Genomic DNA, 15,845 nt, shown 5'->3' with positions numbered 1-15,845 from the left:
CCACCCACAGTCTGTCAGAGAACCAGTCCCTCCTGCGCATGCCTCCCTGGGATAACGTGTGGCTGCTGGGAGCTATCTGTCTCTCCATGTCTCTGCACTTCCTCATCCTCTATGTGGAGCCTCTGCCTGTAAGTAGCCTAGCCTGGGAAGAATTATTTTTTTCGGGTTTATATGATCCGCTCGGGTAGCAGATGGTAACTTACGTCATGTTGTAGTCACTGGTTTGTAGTCGTGAGGCAGGAAACCACCAAACGGGAATCAGAAATACCCAAACTTCCCCCGTGATCAACGGGCATCGTAATTTTAGGGCCCACCTAATAATAAAAGCCTTTGATGCGGGGTATGAATCCGACACGTTTCTTCAAGTACTTGAAATAGTTTGTTTGGTATATCCATCTTTTATTCTAACTCGTAGCGACTGGCGAGACTAAAAAGAAACCAAAACAAAGGGGAACCAAAACAAAGAAGGCAAAAAATGAAACCACAAACCGGAAATAAGATCTGGTTTGTGGAATAGGAATAGGATCACAGACCAGGTGACGCAAGGTTAGCTTGTAAGTCACACACACCATGGGGACCAGATGTTGAATGTTCTAAAAGGAAATGTTGGTTTCGCTGTTAAACACGATCAGTGCCGGGATTTCTTTCAAAATAGGAGCTCGGGGTGCCGGGTAGATATGACAGCTTTTACTCTGAAACCCCCCCTTCCGTTCCGTACAAAAACCCGGAGGCTGCTTGCTTACCTCACGATGATTACGATAAAGTCTCTCTAGAGGCATTAATATTCTAAACGAGGGCCATGTTGAAGTCAGGAATGAAGACAGAAGTATGAAAGTAAGTCTCCTCTTCACTAGCAATCAGCAAAGCAAAGGCTTGTCTCTTTTAGATTCCAAAAGATCACATTAAATTGCATCCTGTTGTTGTCCCCCCCCAGGTCATCTTCCAGATCACGCCCCTGGACACCACCCAGTGGGTGATGGTGCTGAAGATCTCGCTGCCCGTCATCCTGCTGGACGAGGTGCTGAAGTTCGCGGCGCGGAACTACCTGGAAGCCGGTAAACAGCCGGACAGGCCCGCGGCGATGGCCGCCGGCCGCAAGCCGGGCCAGTGCTCCCTGTCTGCATGCACGGAGGGCATCTCCTGGCCCTTTGTGGCCGTCACGCTGCCTCTGCTAGTGTGGATCTACAGCACTGACACTAACGCCACCGCCATGTTCTGGTCCTGACTGACTGACTGACTCCAGTACTACTACTATTATTATTATTACTACTACTACTACCACCACCACCACCCTCCTCCCTGTGCACCCGGTATGGAGCGGATATTAACATGTATACACCCCAACAAACACACGTAAACCTGTTCATTAACTCAAAGATCACAGTCAGCAACGTAACGCCAGCTATCGTTGTGGGGAATCAATCTTCGCACATCACATCACCTACCTTGCACCCGTGTCAACAGACAGATGTGATCAATGTTGGTTATTTTATATATATATATATATATATCGAGGACATTTTTTATCACCATTCCATTCCATTTCCCATTAGTTTTTATTCTAGTTTCTTTTTTTCTTTTTTGTGTACATAGCAGGGCATACTGTAATATTATAATAATGGCTTGTGGTCTGTCATGTGTCTTAATTTCTTATTTGAGCTTCTTCTGTTTTGAATCCACCCATTTTGAACGGGCGTAGAGGCCAGCTATGTAGGCACCATCTATTGATCTGTACAGAGAAACTATTTTATGAAGACATTAACATTTTTGTAATTTTTTGGAAGGGACCTGGGGACAGGAATTTTGACCGTGCAGCTGTGTGGGGACATGCATTTTGTTAGTGCAGACGATGCTATCAATAATAATAATAAGAGCCTATAGTATACATTTAAACTCGGATTAAAATCCAGAGAGACGTGGATATATTTTGCCCTTTCATGAGCACCACTCTTTTTTCTAGAACATCATTTATCTCAGTCTTCATTCATTACTTTCTGCATCAAAGCCTAATTAATTAATTTAAATCGGTTATTTTCGGAGATCGACACTGTTGTGTAACAAAGTATAAATTAGGCTTTTGGCAGAGCACGGCTACCTCTATGCTGTCGATATGAACGTCGCTACCCATTTCCTAGCATAAATAAATACTGTCATTTTGAGTGTTGAGGTAGGGAACCTATCATTAATACTGTCATATTGAGTGTTGAGGTATGCACAGATTTGCTTTCACAGTAGACACACGGCCTCTAAAACCCTCATATGCCTTCAAATTGTTATTTAAAAGAAGAGAAAAACATTTATATGTTAAATGTTATGTCATGTTTCTTGTTCTTGAGGGATGAGTGGGCAAAGATGTTACCTTCGTTTAAATTCAAAGCAATTTGTTCTTGTTTTAATATAGACAAATCTTTTTTTGTTAAAACTTGTTTACTTGAACAGCAACACATTGTCTCATTTCCTTCACAGGTTCACTTTTCTAGGATATTAAGTCTCAATTTACAGTCTTAATCTTAAATCTTAATTAGAAATTATCTTTATAATTTATATATAATGTGCACATACTGTACTTGAATATGTTTAAAGAAAAAAAAAAAGCACCAAGAAACTGCTGATCTTATCGGCTGAGTGAGCACACAAAGGACAGTGACGTGGCTCGGACTCCCTGTTTGGTAACGTACCACCTAACAGGATATTTCTTTGCCACAAAATGCTGACCGTACTACTCTGAAAGGCTAAAAAGGATTGGTCGGTGGAAGAGTCTTGTATATCTGTATATAGCACACAAAGTAGAGTATCTCCATGTATAGATTCTTTTTTTTTTTAAAGTGCTCCGTACATTTACTTTACTCAAAGCGTGTCTTTTAAATGAAATAAGATAAATGTTTAGGCTTAGGTATAGGTACTAGACATCCCCTTGCATGTCTGCTCAAACATAATACCAGGCCAGTGAGTCTTAAAACTTGTTTTTTCCCCCTTCCAACGCCTTCCACCTGTTTGCCAACGGAGTGAGTACCCTCCACCTTGCATGCCCATCAGTGTGCCGTCTCATCTTTACACAGTTGCACACAAGCTTTGCAGCCCGTCATTGCTCCTGCTAATCTGCTAAATCTTGATCTCATATTATAGCCTTATCTTGGTTTGGTCTTTCAACATTATTTGTTTCTAAGTATGAGCGTTATATCAGATGCAGTGTGTTGTCAGTGTCACTGATTAGAGACCATTAACTGTAACATAGAGGGAACTATTATTATTTTTTTGTCTTCAATGTCACCAAGTGCCAGTTAAACGGCGTATAGAATTAGGTGCCTGGCAGAGTTGGTACCAGGTAGTTGTATGTGATTGTACTGTGGAGAGGACATGTTGGCAGCAAGCATTGGCAACTGGCAGAGGCGCACAACCACATAACATTATTTGAACACTTTGTTTTTTTTGTGTTGCAAATTAATTAAACAAGTTCTGCTTGCATGTGGCATGGCCTTGAAATGTTACCTTTGCTTCATATGAATCAAAGCAATATATCTTAAATTATTTGATGCTCAGCATAGCCTTTGAGATGACCCATCTCTGACTGTACACTGATTTTCTTATTCCTTGTGTCTTTCTTTGCAGCTAAGGCCAAGTAAGCCCCCCCCCCCCCCCCCCCATCTCTGTTCCTTGCAGGATCTGCAAGGGTTTATTTTAGTGTTGTTTCGAACAGCATCACATCTTCTGAGACCGGCATGTCAAGACAGAAATACAAACCGGGACATGTCACATAAAATCCCCAGTATTTATTTTTCCGACTGATGGCCATAAATTGTAATGTTTGATTCGCCTACCCTGTGTCCTCAATCCTTCCACCCTCATGCATGAAGAGCCTTTCGAGTACAATTCATTCTAAAGAGGACAGTTCTCAAGACGTGCTTTGTAGACCAAGGTGTTGAGTTCATGTGCAGCAATTATACAATATTCCGTGGTGCATGTCCTCTCGAGTCAGCCATCTACTTTACCAGATTTGTGTAATAACAATGTTTAGTATTGTTAAATGGAGTAGATATTCATGGAATAGTACAGATATTAAAAATAATTTCAGAGTCTCAGACACCTGTCATTTTTCCTAAGGAAATACTTTTATGGGATCATTGTAACAACCAAACAGACTCTTCTGCTTTGCTTTTCCACTGGATGTGCAACATGTTTAAGGCAGGTTTTTCAGTGTCTGTGTGGGGGGGGGGATTGGCAGCAATGTGTACATTATACCATGAAACTAAAGGCAGTCCTTCCTGTGGCGTTTGCACCAAACTGCTGTACTGCAATTTCAGATGGCAATTGTACAATGCATCACATGAATTGTGGTTTCAGGTCAATAAAACTGTTATACATGAACAAACAGCAACTTGCTTGATTTCCGAAAGCTTTACCATCTCAACAGTTCTGTTCTTCCTCTGCAACAACGAACCTCTTCGCCGAAAATAGCCAATCTACAAGCTCAATGTGTTGCACTCCCCCCAGAATAGAGATGCTAGGAAACTGGTGTTTTCCAATGTGACACGTGCATAATGATCTTCACTAAAACGTGGGACAGTATTTAACCTTTTATTTTACATTATGTACAAAATGCTATGGACATGTCTTAAGAGTTAAAAATTCAAAGATGCAAGTCAAAGGACGACTGCCATGTCTGACACACACGAGCAAACTCCGAGACCATTTAAACTATCGATGAGACATGATTATTATATAAAATGTTTTAAAATGAAACGGCGCTAAAAAGGAACACTTAGAGCAGCAGAGATATCGTACACACTTATTTCACAGATCTCTACCTTCTAGCCAACAAGACGAGAAGCAAACTTATGGCAATGTCACAGGCTTTATTCCATTACTTATTATTTTTTTCTCACTCAGCTTTGAAGAAGTTGAGGCTCGAACAGAGCTAAAAAAGAAGAAGAAGAGAACAAAAAGGGGGAGGGGGGGGTATTTTAAGATGCTTTCTCATAACAAAAAAAGTCCTGCTGTAGACCAAGACGTGTCGATAAGATCCTCCTAGAATATAAACTGGGCACGGTTACACATGCGCTTAATAAATGACAGCTTGGAGTTCATCATTGATTAGTCTCACGTAGTCAGACAACTATTGCACAATCTGCGAATGCTCTATAGAGTCTGCAACTACACCTCCTGAATGCTCTATAGAGTCTGCAACTACACCTCCTGAATGCTCTATAGAGTCTGCAACTACACCTCCTGAATGCTCTATAGAGTCTGCAACTACACCTCCTGAATGCTCTATAGTCTGCAACTACACCTCCTGAATGCTCTATAGAGTCTGCAACTACACCTCCTGAATGCTCTAGAGTCTAGAGTGAACTGTCATTTCCGTTCACGAAAATATATTTACATTTCATTTATTTCTACTAAGCCGCAAGCTATATTATGCTTAGATGATTTCTATTTATATTAGGATACATTTGCGTGACTGAAGACGAAGCGGACACGGGGAGGAGGCTCCACTTCCGCTTTATATTTTACTCATGATCAGAGCTTCCGTTGCTCCAGACTATGGGGGAAGCATTTGAAAATGTACGAGAGGCAACAGTCTGGCCGCGCGAGACTAATCATTGATGAACACTGAACGGCATCGAAGGGAAGTGAAAGAGTGGATGCCCACACACAGAATACAGTGCCCTTCTCCAGAGGCATCTCCACCTGTAAGCCTGGGTCACTGCGTACCAAACCACTGTTCCGTATGCAGTGACCCAACTCTTCTCCACCTGTAAGCCTGGGTCACTGCGTACCAAACCACTGTTCCGTATGCAGTTACCCAACTCTTCTCCCACTGTAAGCCTGGGTCACTGCGTACCAAACCACTGTTCCGTATGCAGTGACCCAACTCTTCTCCACCTGTAAGCCTGGGTCACTGCGTACCAAACCACTGTTCCGTATGCAGTGACCCAACTCTTCTCCACCTGTAAGCCTGGGTCACTGCGTACCAAACCACTGTTCCGTATGCAGTGACCCAACTCTTCTCCACCTGTAAGCCTGGGTCACTGCATGCCAAACCACTGTTCCTGGTCTGCCCACTGCGCCGCCTCGCTGTCGCTGCCCTCCAGGTCTCCGTCCTCTCCGCTGCCCTCCATGTCGTCTCCGTCCAGCTCCACGGTGGCGTCCGTAGGGCTCTCCTCCTTCTCCATCTTCTGCATGCCTTCCAGAGACTTCTGGTCGTTGGGATCCAGGCTTTTTTTTACATAGACAACACAATAGATTCATTAATAACCCATTGAGACCAGATTCTACAAATGTCTTCTAAATTCTAAACAGTTTTTTGAAAGAACCTATGTTTCTATATCAGTGGTATAACATGGTTACCTCAGTGCTATGCTGTACTGGTCCATGGCCTCTACATAACATGGTTACCTCAGTGCTATGCTGTACTGGTCCATGGCCTCTACATAACATGGTTACCTCAGTGCTATGCTGTACTGGTCCATGGCCTCTACATAACATGGTTACCTCAGTGCTATGCTGTACTGGTCCATGGCCTCTACATAACATGGTTACCTCAGTGCTATGCTGTACTGGTCCATGGCCTCTACATAACATGGTTACCTCAGTGCTATGCTGTACTGGTCCATGGCCTCTACATAACATGGTTACCTCAGTGCTATGCTGTACTGGTCCATGGCCTCTACATAACATGGTTACCTCAGTGCTATGCTGTACTGGTCCATGGCCTCTACATAACATGGTTACCTCAGTGCTATGCTGTACTGGTCCATGGCCTCTACATAACATGGTTACCTCAGTGCTATGCTGTACTGGTCCATGGCCTCTACATAACATGGTTACCTCAGTGCTATGCTGTACTGGTCCATGGCCTCTTGGTAATCGTTAACGGCCACGAGGAAATCGCCCAGCATTCTGTGCAGGACACAGTCGCTCTGATTGGCCAATGCGTTCCGGAGGAGAGCGATGCCTTCTTCGTGTTTCTGTTCCCGACCTTCCAAAAGAACAGAACATTAGCATTTTAATAATAAATTTTATTTTAGCAAGGCAATACACTTTTTTAGCAGGAAAAACATTGTTGTTACCCACTAATAAAATTGTAAAAATGTACACCAAACCTTTGATCAACATAAAGTTATTATTCTATAAAGGAGGAAAAAAAATCACAACCGTGTGAAGTGAGGGGCACTGATATATTAAAAGTCTAACTCATGTTGATTAGGTGATGTAAAACAAACAGTGCCAACACAAACATTAAATGCCATTAACAATAGAGACAATATGACGTAAATGTTCCCTTTTCCGTTTTAAAAACAAACGTTTTTAAAATGTATATAGGACACCTGTATATAGGAGGGGCTATTACAAAAATCACACCCGTGTGAACTGAGTGGTGAAACTCCCCTCTCTCTCCCCCCTCTCTCTCTCATTCTCTCTCTCTCTCATTAGCAGGCAACAGTGCAGCACTATCTCTCTCTCTGTTTGGTACTGGTACTCATAGTCACATAGGTTAACACGGACATAGTCACATAGGTGAACACGGACATTGCTGTTCCTTGGAGTGGTTGCACCACAAACAAAAAAAAAGACAAGAAAAAAAAAAGTGTCCTACATACTTAGCAGTTCTGCCTTTTTCACCACAGCTTTGGTATAGTCGGGCCTCTGGGCGAGTGCTTTGTCCAACAGCGGTTTGGCTTTCTCTTGGGTCACTGGGTCTTCTAGGCACACTGTGGCAAGGATGGTCAGGGTCTGTGCATTGGCTCCCAACGTCTTGTAGATGTTGTTGGCCATCCCCATCGCCTCTCGAATTCCGTTGGACGCCAGGTAACAATCGATTAAACCTAGATGATAGGAAACAATGACTTCAGGGTTCCCACACATTTTACCAATGAGTTTCAAAAACTTTTCCAGAATATTGAACCCAATTTCCAGACCTATATAACAATCATCCAGCGCAATAATGCAATGCCCAAAGACAATTATAGCATATAGAATGCTATAATTCTATTACAAATGTTGTGCCAAATGTTTTTGCTACACCACTAGGGCATAGGATCACACTGCAGCACGTGGGGGGTCCCAGAGACAGAAATGCCATTAAAAAGGCGGGACTGTAGCCTGTTGCATAATCAATGTTGTAGTATTGTTTTGTAGTCATCAATCTTCCGGAACTTCCTTTTCCCTCAAACCGATTTTTCTCAATAAAAGCTACAGGCTACGAGAGCTTTTATTGTTATTCTTCCGGTTTGAGGGAAAAGGAAGTTCTGATTGATTGTTCCTGCCTGATGACTACAAAACAATACTACAACATGACGTAACGACCAGACCGGTTCCCACGGCACTTTTGGAAAAGAGACCAGGCTTTCCTCCGAGGTGGAAAAGCCTGGTGAGGCGAGGTTACTGCTTAAAGCCTGGTGAGGCGAGGTTACTGCTTAAAGCCTGGTGAGGCAAGGTTACTGCTTAAAGCCTGGTGAGGCAAGGTTACTGCTTAAAGCCTGGTGAGGCAAGGTTACTGCTTAAAGCCTGGTGAGGCAAGGTTACTGCTTAAAGCCTGGTGAGGCAAGGTTACTGCTTAAAGCCTGGTGAGGCGAGGTTACTGCTTAAAGCCTGGTGAGGCGAGGTTACTGCTTAAAGCCTGGTGAGGCAAGGTTACTGCTTAAAGCCTGGTGAGGCGAGGTTACTGCTTAAAGCCTGGTGAGGCGAGGTTACTGCTTGTGAAGCATGACTTGCCTTCATAGCAGTCGAGGCGGCACGGCGCCAGGCGCATGGCTTCTCTGAAATGGATGATGGCCTCCTGCACGCGGCCCATGTTTCTCAGTGCCGCGCCCTTCAGGAGAAGGGCCTGAACGCTGTTGCTGTTCAGCTGGATGGCCTTGGCGCCCAGGTAGAGCGCGCGGGAGTAGCGCTTGCTATAAAAGCTATGACAACTAAAGACAAACAAAAAGACATGAAAGACAATTTCTAATATCAAATCTCGTCTAGTGAATTATGCACAGCAAATATATGCAGCATTGTTTTTTACGTTCTTTGAAAGACAAAGTTGATTCCAAAAAAACAACAACCACGTAAATCATTCCAAGATACTAAATAAAGTCTGGTTTAATATAAAATCTCGTCTAGTGATTTATACACAGTAAATATATGCAGCAATGTTTTTACGGGAATATATAAAAGAACATAGAGCTATGGTTCTTTGAAAGACAAAGTTGAACAGCAATGGCGGAGGTGGTCGCGATGATCGGATTAATCACTCGCTAAGAGTCTTTAGAAGCATTCTATATTTTAGATATGCGGTCATGGGGAAGCGCTATTGAGCCACCAAACACAGTCGCTTTATTTATCCGGCGCGATTTGAAATGGAAAACTCTTAGAAAGGCCTAGAAAGGCCTCATCCACCACCTTCATCGATTTTCAATGCATTGAGGCTGAAGGGGAAGTAATCGAACATGGAGCTGCCGCTCGATGAGAGCTTTGATTAGCGGTAAGCCAACTTTTTAGGTGCTAATTAACACAAATTAATGTATACAATTCAAGCATGTCTGACAGTCCGGCTTTGGGATAAACAAGGTTCTACTATATCCTTATATCACCGCTTTCATTCAGTCCCAAAAACCTTCAAACCTTTCTAACTCACCCAGAAATGACCCAAGGCTCAGCATGCTGGTCTGAGATGTTGAACAGTCTTCCTCCCAAGACCTCCACATCCTCCAGATGTCCTTCCCTGGCCATCAGGTAGCCATACACATCCATACCTGACGGCAACATCACATGAAATACTATAAGATCTGCCATGAAACCTGGCTCTCCATCCGGAATGGAGCCCAAAAAAAAAGACATTATGTGAGCATTGCACAAACTCATCATCAGCCAGTGAGGCAAACAGACAGACAGTACTCCCGCTGCACTCTACCTTTAATTAAATATGGGTCCAACATCTGGGCTTGCTCGAACCTCAGGATGGAGTTCTTGGTGTCTCCTGCCCGGAAGTAGACGTCTGCCAGGCTCACCAGCAGGTCCACGTTGTCCCGCAACAGAGACTTCTTCTCCAGAGAGCTGAGGAAGGACAGGAGACGAGCAAAACAGACAACGGCTTGTTAAACGTGTTGAGACCCGAGACCAGATCCTACAGAATGTCTTCTAAATCATGACAGTTTCCTGCAAAAAGTTTCTATCAAAGAGCGGTGATGCAACTCTGTTCCATCAGTATTGGATGTGTCCAAAATTACAACCATTTTGGGGGAATGTGTTCAAGACTCTGTCCAACATTTTACACCAAAATCTAGACCCAGATCCCTTAATGGCTCTCCTTGGCACTGCTGGAAGACCTTCCTCTAACACGCATACAGTGTCGTATGGTCGACTTTGCCTTATTGCTCGCTCGGCGAGCCATTCTGCTCAAATGGAAGGATGCTGCCCCGCCCGTGATCCGTCAGTGGCTTCGTGATATAATGTCCTGTCTCGAGTTGGAGATGTTAAGGTTTTCAATTGCCGGCTCTGAAAAAAGGTTTTACAAAACCTGGGGTCCGTTTATGACATTCTACCACAACACACAAACGGTATAGTGTGCCGTGCCTATGCCTCGGCCACGCCAAACACAACTGAAACAAATTCTGCTCTGCTATTAAAATCTGCTTTATTATTATTATTATTATTATTATTATTTTAATTATGTATGCATGTATTTTGTGTATGTGTATATAGATTTATGTATTTTCCGACTATCCTTGGGATTGTGGGTGGGGGGGTGGGTGGGATAGGGGATGGAGTTTTATTTTTTATTTTCATATTTGATATGTCTCTGTTTAATGCTTGCCCCTGGGTTTGTCACAAAACTTTAATAAAAATATTTTGAAAAGAAAGAAAAAGTTTCTATCAAATCAAATCAAACTTAATTTATAAAGCACATTTTCTCCCGGCGGATCGTGCCAGGAGCTGCCTATGCTATAGGAAGCATTAGGTGGACCCGCAGGCTACCGTTATCGCGACCGGTTTATAACTTTATATAATCAACTCACTCGTTGGAGTTATTAATTACTGAAACTGTTGCTCACCAAATGGTGTTGATAGCCCTGTTGTTGTCCCCAGCATGTATGAAGGCGTACGCTTTGATCCACACCGAGAGCCAGTCCAGGTTGGGGATGCTCTGGATCACATCCATGGTCATGGAGGCCACTTCAGCTCCCTTCACGGACAGAGACAAGAGACCTGGCAAAGGAGAGAGAGAGTGGATCAGTGTTGTTTTTTGGCAGCACATGTCTATTTTAGTTGTAGTCATAGTCTTCGGAATGAGACTCCATTTTAGTTTTAGTCGTATTTTACTAGTCACCTGGAATGTTTTGTCAGCTTGTAGATCTGCTATTTTCAGCATGCAACCAAGTGTAAAATGACTTATACTGGATCTCTTGTCCACTAGTCCCCTCCTAACATTTTTGTCTAGTTTTTATTTGTCAACGAAATTGTCAGTATATTTATATTTAGTCATCGTAGCTTAGTTTTCATTTAGCTTCCATGTAGTTTAACACATTAGCTCTCAGGCTAACTCAGTATCAAATCAGTCACTCTTCATTCCAGACCCAGGTAGATCCATATCACCACCAGTATCCCTACAGGGTCAGATATCTTTTGGTCAGAATTGTGTTGAGAGGATAGCTAGCTCCTTGAGATGCAGCATCTCATTTTAGAGGGGGGTCCTATACACAGGCAAAACATTACATACAATACAGAATATACAGTACACAGTAGACAATACAAACATGTACAGATACATAGCTTGCTTATCCTCTGCGGTGTTGACAAGTGCAGACATGTCAAGTATTTACTGTATAACTATAAAATAATAATACCAATGATTGCGTCCAGGGCAAGGGGGCACTGTCTGAGGACCTCTTTATAGCTGGTTACAGCGGAACGCTCTTGGCCAGCCTTTCTGTACAGGTTGGCAAGCATCATGTTGATCTGACGAACAGAGTGAAAAAAGAAAAAAAATCAATTCAATTTCATTTAGAACTAATGTTTTTTTAACCAGTAAAAACACATTCAGACTGAGTCTCTTTTACAAGTGTGAACTGGCCAAGAGGCAGAAATAAAATTACACTTAAAAGCTACATTGTACATGTCAAATTACAGAACAGCCAATAATGCATTTATGATACCTCTCAAAGTACCTATATACAACAAATCTCCAAAGTGATACACTTTAAGTAACGGGCGCAACATTGTGCAACTAACGATGGAAGGTGAAGATCCATGCCCCACCAATATGTTTATGCCCATATATGGAGTTCTGTGTCAGGCATGCCCAAATATGGAGTGTTGTGATGTTAGAACAGGCCAGCTCCATACTGTATATGGAGCATTGTCCATGAGACACCTTGGACACCGGGCACTGCACTCCCTGTGGGGGTGTGGAAGGAATGTGTAGAATTTGAAGTCAGTGGGGTGGTTCTCGAGTTACGTGTCACTCCCAATCTTCCGCTGTAGTCTGAAAACCCACCTTTTCAGACTCCATCATGGCCCATAGCACTTACCCTACCCCCTTAGATAGCACTTCCGTAGACTTAGATAGCATTTGATACAGACTTATAGCATGTTATGTAGACAGCACTATAATTGCATTGTATATAGTCATAGCACGCCATAGTACATATGTATAGCATAGTAGTATATATGTATAGTTTCATTATATAGATATTCCACTGTTACTTTCTTAGCTTACGCATGTTTCATGATAAATGCTTTTATGTGATGTATTCCCATGCTTTTGTTCTTGCTTAATGTAAATCGCTCTGGATTAAGAGCGTCTGCTAAATGCCTAAATTGTAAATTGTACGTGGATTACAGCCGTACACATAAACATACGCACAGACAGACGTACCAAGACATGGAGACATTCATAGATATATATACCGTATCAGCTTCTGCCAATACTAGCAGCAAATACCAGAGATTAACAGGCACGTTAGCAGGTTTACTACCTGCCAGTTGGTGCTGGCAGAATATTGAATTAAACTCATTCTGTTTTTGCAGCGATCATTTAGCCTACCTTAGGTGTTCTCTGTCGGGATGGAATCCCATCAAGCACAGCGATGGCATCTTTATCTAGCTTCAGGATGGTGTAGCATTCTGCTATCTTATATTTCACCTCAATCTCTGAAGGCAAGCTCTGTGAAAATGTTCAAACAATATATGGTTCCTTAAAAACAATATTTCCAAGTTCATATGAATGTTATTAAGTTACAAAAATAAAAATGTCCATTCATTGCATAATAAAGAACAATAAAATTGTTAAGTGGTGATAACTTATCTTTTCTCAGACTATAACTGTACCATCAAATTGTACTGTGACATGATCATAATAACCTTTTTTTTAAAGTGGTTTTCAACCAGTGGTCCTTCAGGGGGTTCCAGGTGGTCCCCCAGCTAAATGATGGAGAGTTGGTAACCAAATGAACCGTTATAGAGCGTTAACTTTTGAGAGTGTCAAATGAAACCAAATGGGCCCTCCCGGCCCGGGTCCATTTGGTTTAATTTTACGCTCTCAAGTTTAATTATTGTTAAAAATCGGCATTACTTAATTTACAAGAATCTACACAATTAGAAAGAATGTAGGAAATTTGTTATTTTTATCGTTTGCCTGTTATCATGGAATTGGGGATTAAATCTTATCCAACAACAACAAAATGGCTCAGAGAGGCTAAATCTCATCAAATGCCTAATAAATAATGAGCCTTCATATGCAAAGGGTTGAAAACCACTGTTTAAAAAAGGTTACATTAGGCAGCGCAAATAAAAAAAAGACTCCTACCTGTGCCTGCATGTTAGAAGCACCTCCACCCGTTGATGTCCGAACTTTTGACGTCTTGCTAATGACCTTCTTCTGCTGCAGTGCCATGCTGTATTTGCAGGCTGCGTTGCGGTACTCCTTGTCATGGAAGATGGCATCAGCGTGGTAAACCAACAGCTGGTACTTCTGGGAAGGAGAGAATAGTTCTCTACAATAAAAAAAAACAGGAGAAGGATATTAGAAGTCAAGACGGGGAATCGGTTAGCTCAACTGTCTGGGCACCTAGGCTGCCGGCCTGCCGGTGTTGCCGCAGGCTCGACTCCCGATCCCGACGGCCTTTGCCGCGTGTCTCCCCCCCCCCCCCCCCCCCCCCGCTCCTAAGATGCACCTAGTTCTTTCCATAGATGTAAGTCTTTAAATGTTCTGATGAATTGAAAATGGAGGACCCTGATGTAAACAAGTCTTACACAGTATCATGTGTTTTCAAATCAGCCTATCTTCCCCTACGATCGGCTTTTGGCTGAGGAATTTAACGACCAGTTTGGCACATGAGATACTAACATATGTAATTAGGAAGAGAAGTTCTTGGACTTCATTAAGCGAGTTGATATTGAAGAGGCTTTGGATGTATAGTGGTTAATTGGAGTAGTCAGCTGTGGGGTGGGGGTAGGGAACTGTGACAGACATTGTGCATTTGTTTGTTTAACTGTATGTAATGTGTTGTTTTTTTTTTGTTATTATTATTTTTTTCAATTTGTTCTGTATTTATGGACATTGCCTGATGTTTCTTTGAAGATTTTGCTTGTATTTGTGCTGCCATGGGGATGTGGGGGGGAAATATATGTGAATAATTATTTTGAAATTACTATGTTGTAAAGAAAAATCAATAAACATATGTTTAAAAAATAAATCAGCCTATCTTCTGTAAATGGGCTGATCATGTTGGGACTGATGAACAGCTAGTACTCTGTTGTATTGCTTGGAAGGGGAAACGAATGAATCACAGTTACAGCAATAGTTACAGCAAGTGAAACACTACTAAATAGGCACCTCACGTATCCAATATAGCCTATATTTAGATTTTAGGAAACCGTGCCTATCTTTGAATAAGCCAATAAAATAACGTTATAGGTTACATGATACATTACACAGTGATGGAAATAGGATTTCAATGTAATGGGTCCCGGGACCCAGGGGTCGTCTTTTAGATGGGTCCCAGCCCAGGGGACATGTTACGAGTCCTACTTCACCGACATTAGAGTACAGTACAGAGTACAGTATTGGATCCCAGGAGCCCCGGAGGATGACATGATCGCGTCCTTTTTTCAATGTAGTGAGGATGATGCAGGATACAGGCTATAATTTGCATCACTGACTGCATGCAACTACTCCTTGGAGAACAGGAACGTTGTGCATGTATTATTAACGTTTGTTACGAAATGCTCTCGCTTTGTCAGTATTTAATTTTATGTCTGTAACATGGGCTAGAGCAGCAGCATCCATCCACGGCAAAGAGCGAGAGAGAGAGAGTTTAAATTCCAGCAAATAAACGGACCCCCACATCATCATTGTTTATAGTACTTACGGGTTGTTGTTGCTCATGGTGAGCAGCAAACTGCTCATGATCCGGACATTGGAGTGCAGTCCCGCCGCGGCCATGTCCCGTACATGATCTATCACGTTCATAGTGGATGGATGGATGGATGGATGGTGGGAATAAATTAAATAAAAGGTTCTGCTGCTTTTTTGGAACACCGACTGTTGGGTTTGTGTGATTTCGTTACGACAGCTATTAACGTTAGCTAGCTTCAGTTCTTCTCACTGGTGGTCGTGGATCCAATATGGCGCATGTTTTTAAAGTGACATACACACCCCTCACCCCTCCCCCCCCCGCGATCGAGCATTCAACCGTTGGTGGCTCAAAAACAGATCTACAAATCAACAACGCATCGCAAATTTCCTACCAAGGTCAGGAGGAGTCTTGATCGAAACAAGGGTATAAATGGTTAGGGCTTTCATGTGAGTTCCGCTGAATACTTTTTTAACATTGTTTTTCTTTTAAACTGTACTGTACTTT

The 15,845-nt window shown here is 42.5% G+C and overlaps 2 protein-coding genes across 3 annotated transcripts in view; one reads left to right on the top strand and one right to left on the bottom strand.

Annotated features, from left to right (window-relative positions):
- The window catches only part of LOC310872032 (sarcoplasmic/endoplasmic reticulum calcium ATPase 2-like), a 53,661-nt gene extending 49,292 nt beyond the window's left edge, over positions 1-4,369 (top strand). For both annotated transcript variants that reach the window (XM_083783706.1, XM_083783705.1), the window contains 2 exons: positions 11-128; positions 935-4,369. In XM_083783706.1, coding sequence (XP_083639832.1) covers positions 11-128; positions 935-1,225 — 409 coding nt within the window. In that variant the 3' untranslated portion in view covers positions 1,226-4,369. The remainder of the gene's footprint in view (positions 1-10; positions 129-934) is intronic.
- A 192-nt stretch (positions 4,370-4,561) lies between these two features.
- Positions 4,562-15,603, bottom strand: anapc7 (anaphase promoting complex subunit 7). The gene is made up of 11 exons (XM_083784187.1): positions 15,354-15,603; positions 13,790-13,976; positions 13,028-13,147; positions 11,829-11,940; positions 11,037-11,190; positions 9,896-10,038; positions 9,620-9,737; positions 8,716-8,912; positions 7,602-7,826; positions 6,829-6,979; positions 4,562-6,216 (listed from the first exon to the last, which is right to left on the bottom strand). Exons 1-11 carry the CDS (start codon positions 15,452-15,454, stop codon positions 6,027-6,029), a joined length of 1,698 nt encoding a protein of 565 aa, XP_083640313.1. The 5' UTR covers positions 15,455-15,603; the 3' UTR covers positions 4,562-6,026.
- Between the last annotated feature and the right edge of the window lie 242 nt (positions 15,604-15,845).

This window comes from Protomyctophum parallelum (genome assembly GCF_964188405.1).
Source record: "Protomyctophum parallelum genome assembly, chromosome: 15".
Classification (NCBI taxonomy): Eukaryota; Metazoa; Chordata; class Actinopteri; order Myctophiformes; family Myctophidae; genus Protomyctophum; species Protomyctophum parallelum.
This window is presented reverse-complemented; position numbering and strand designations above follow the sequence as displayed.

What these genes read in the sequence shown, in the direction of transcription:
- anapc7 (XM_083784187.1), bottom strand. Translation starts at nt 15,454, where the DNA reads ATGAACGTGATAGATCATGTACGGGACATGGCCGCGGCGGGACTGCAC. An exon ending in CCCGACAGAGAACACCTAAG is followed by an intron (nt 11,941 to 13,027) that starts GTAGGCTAAATG and finishes TCTGTTCGTCAG; the next exon opens with ATCAACATGATGCTTGCCAA. An exon ending in GGACCCATATTTAATTAAAG is followed by an intron (nt 9,738 to 9,895) that starts GTAGAGTGCAGC and finishes TGTTGCCGTCAG; the next exon opens with GTATGGATGTGTATGGCTAC.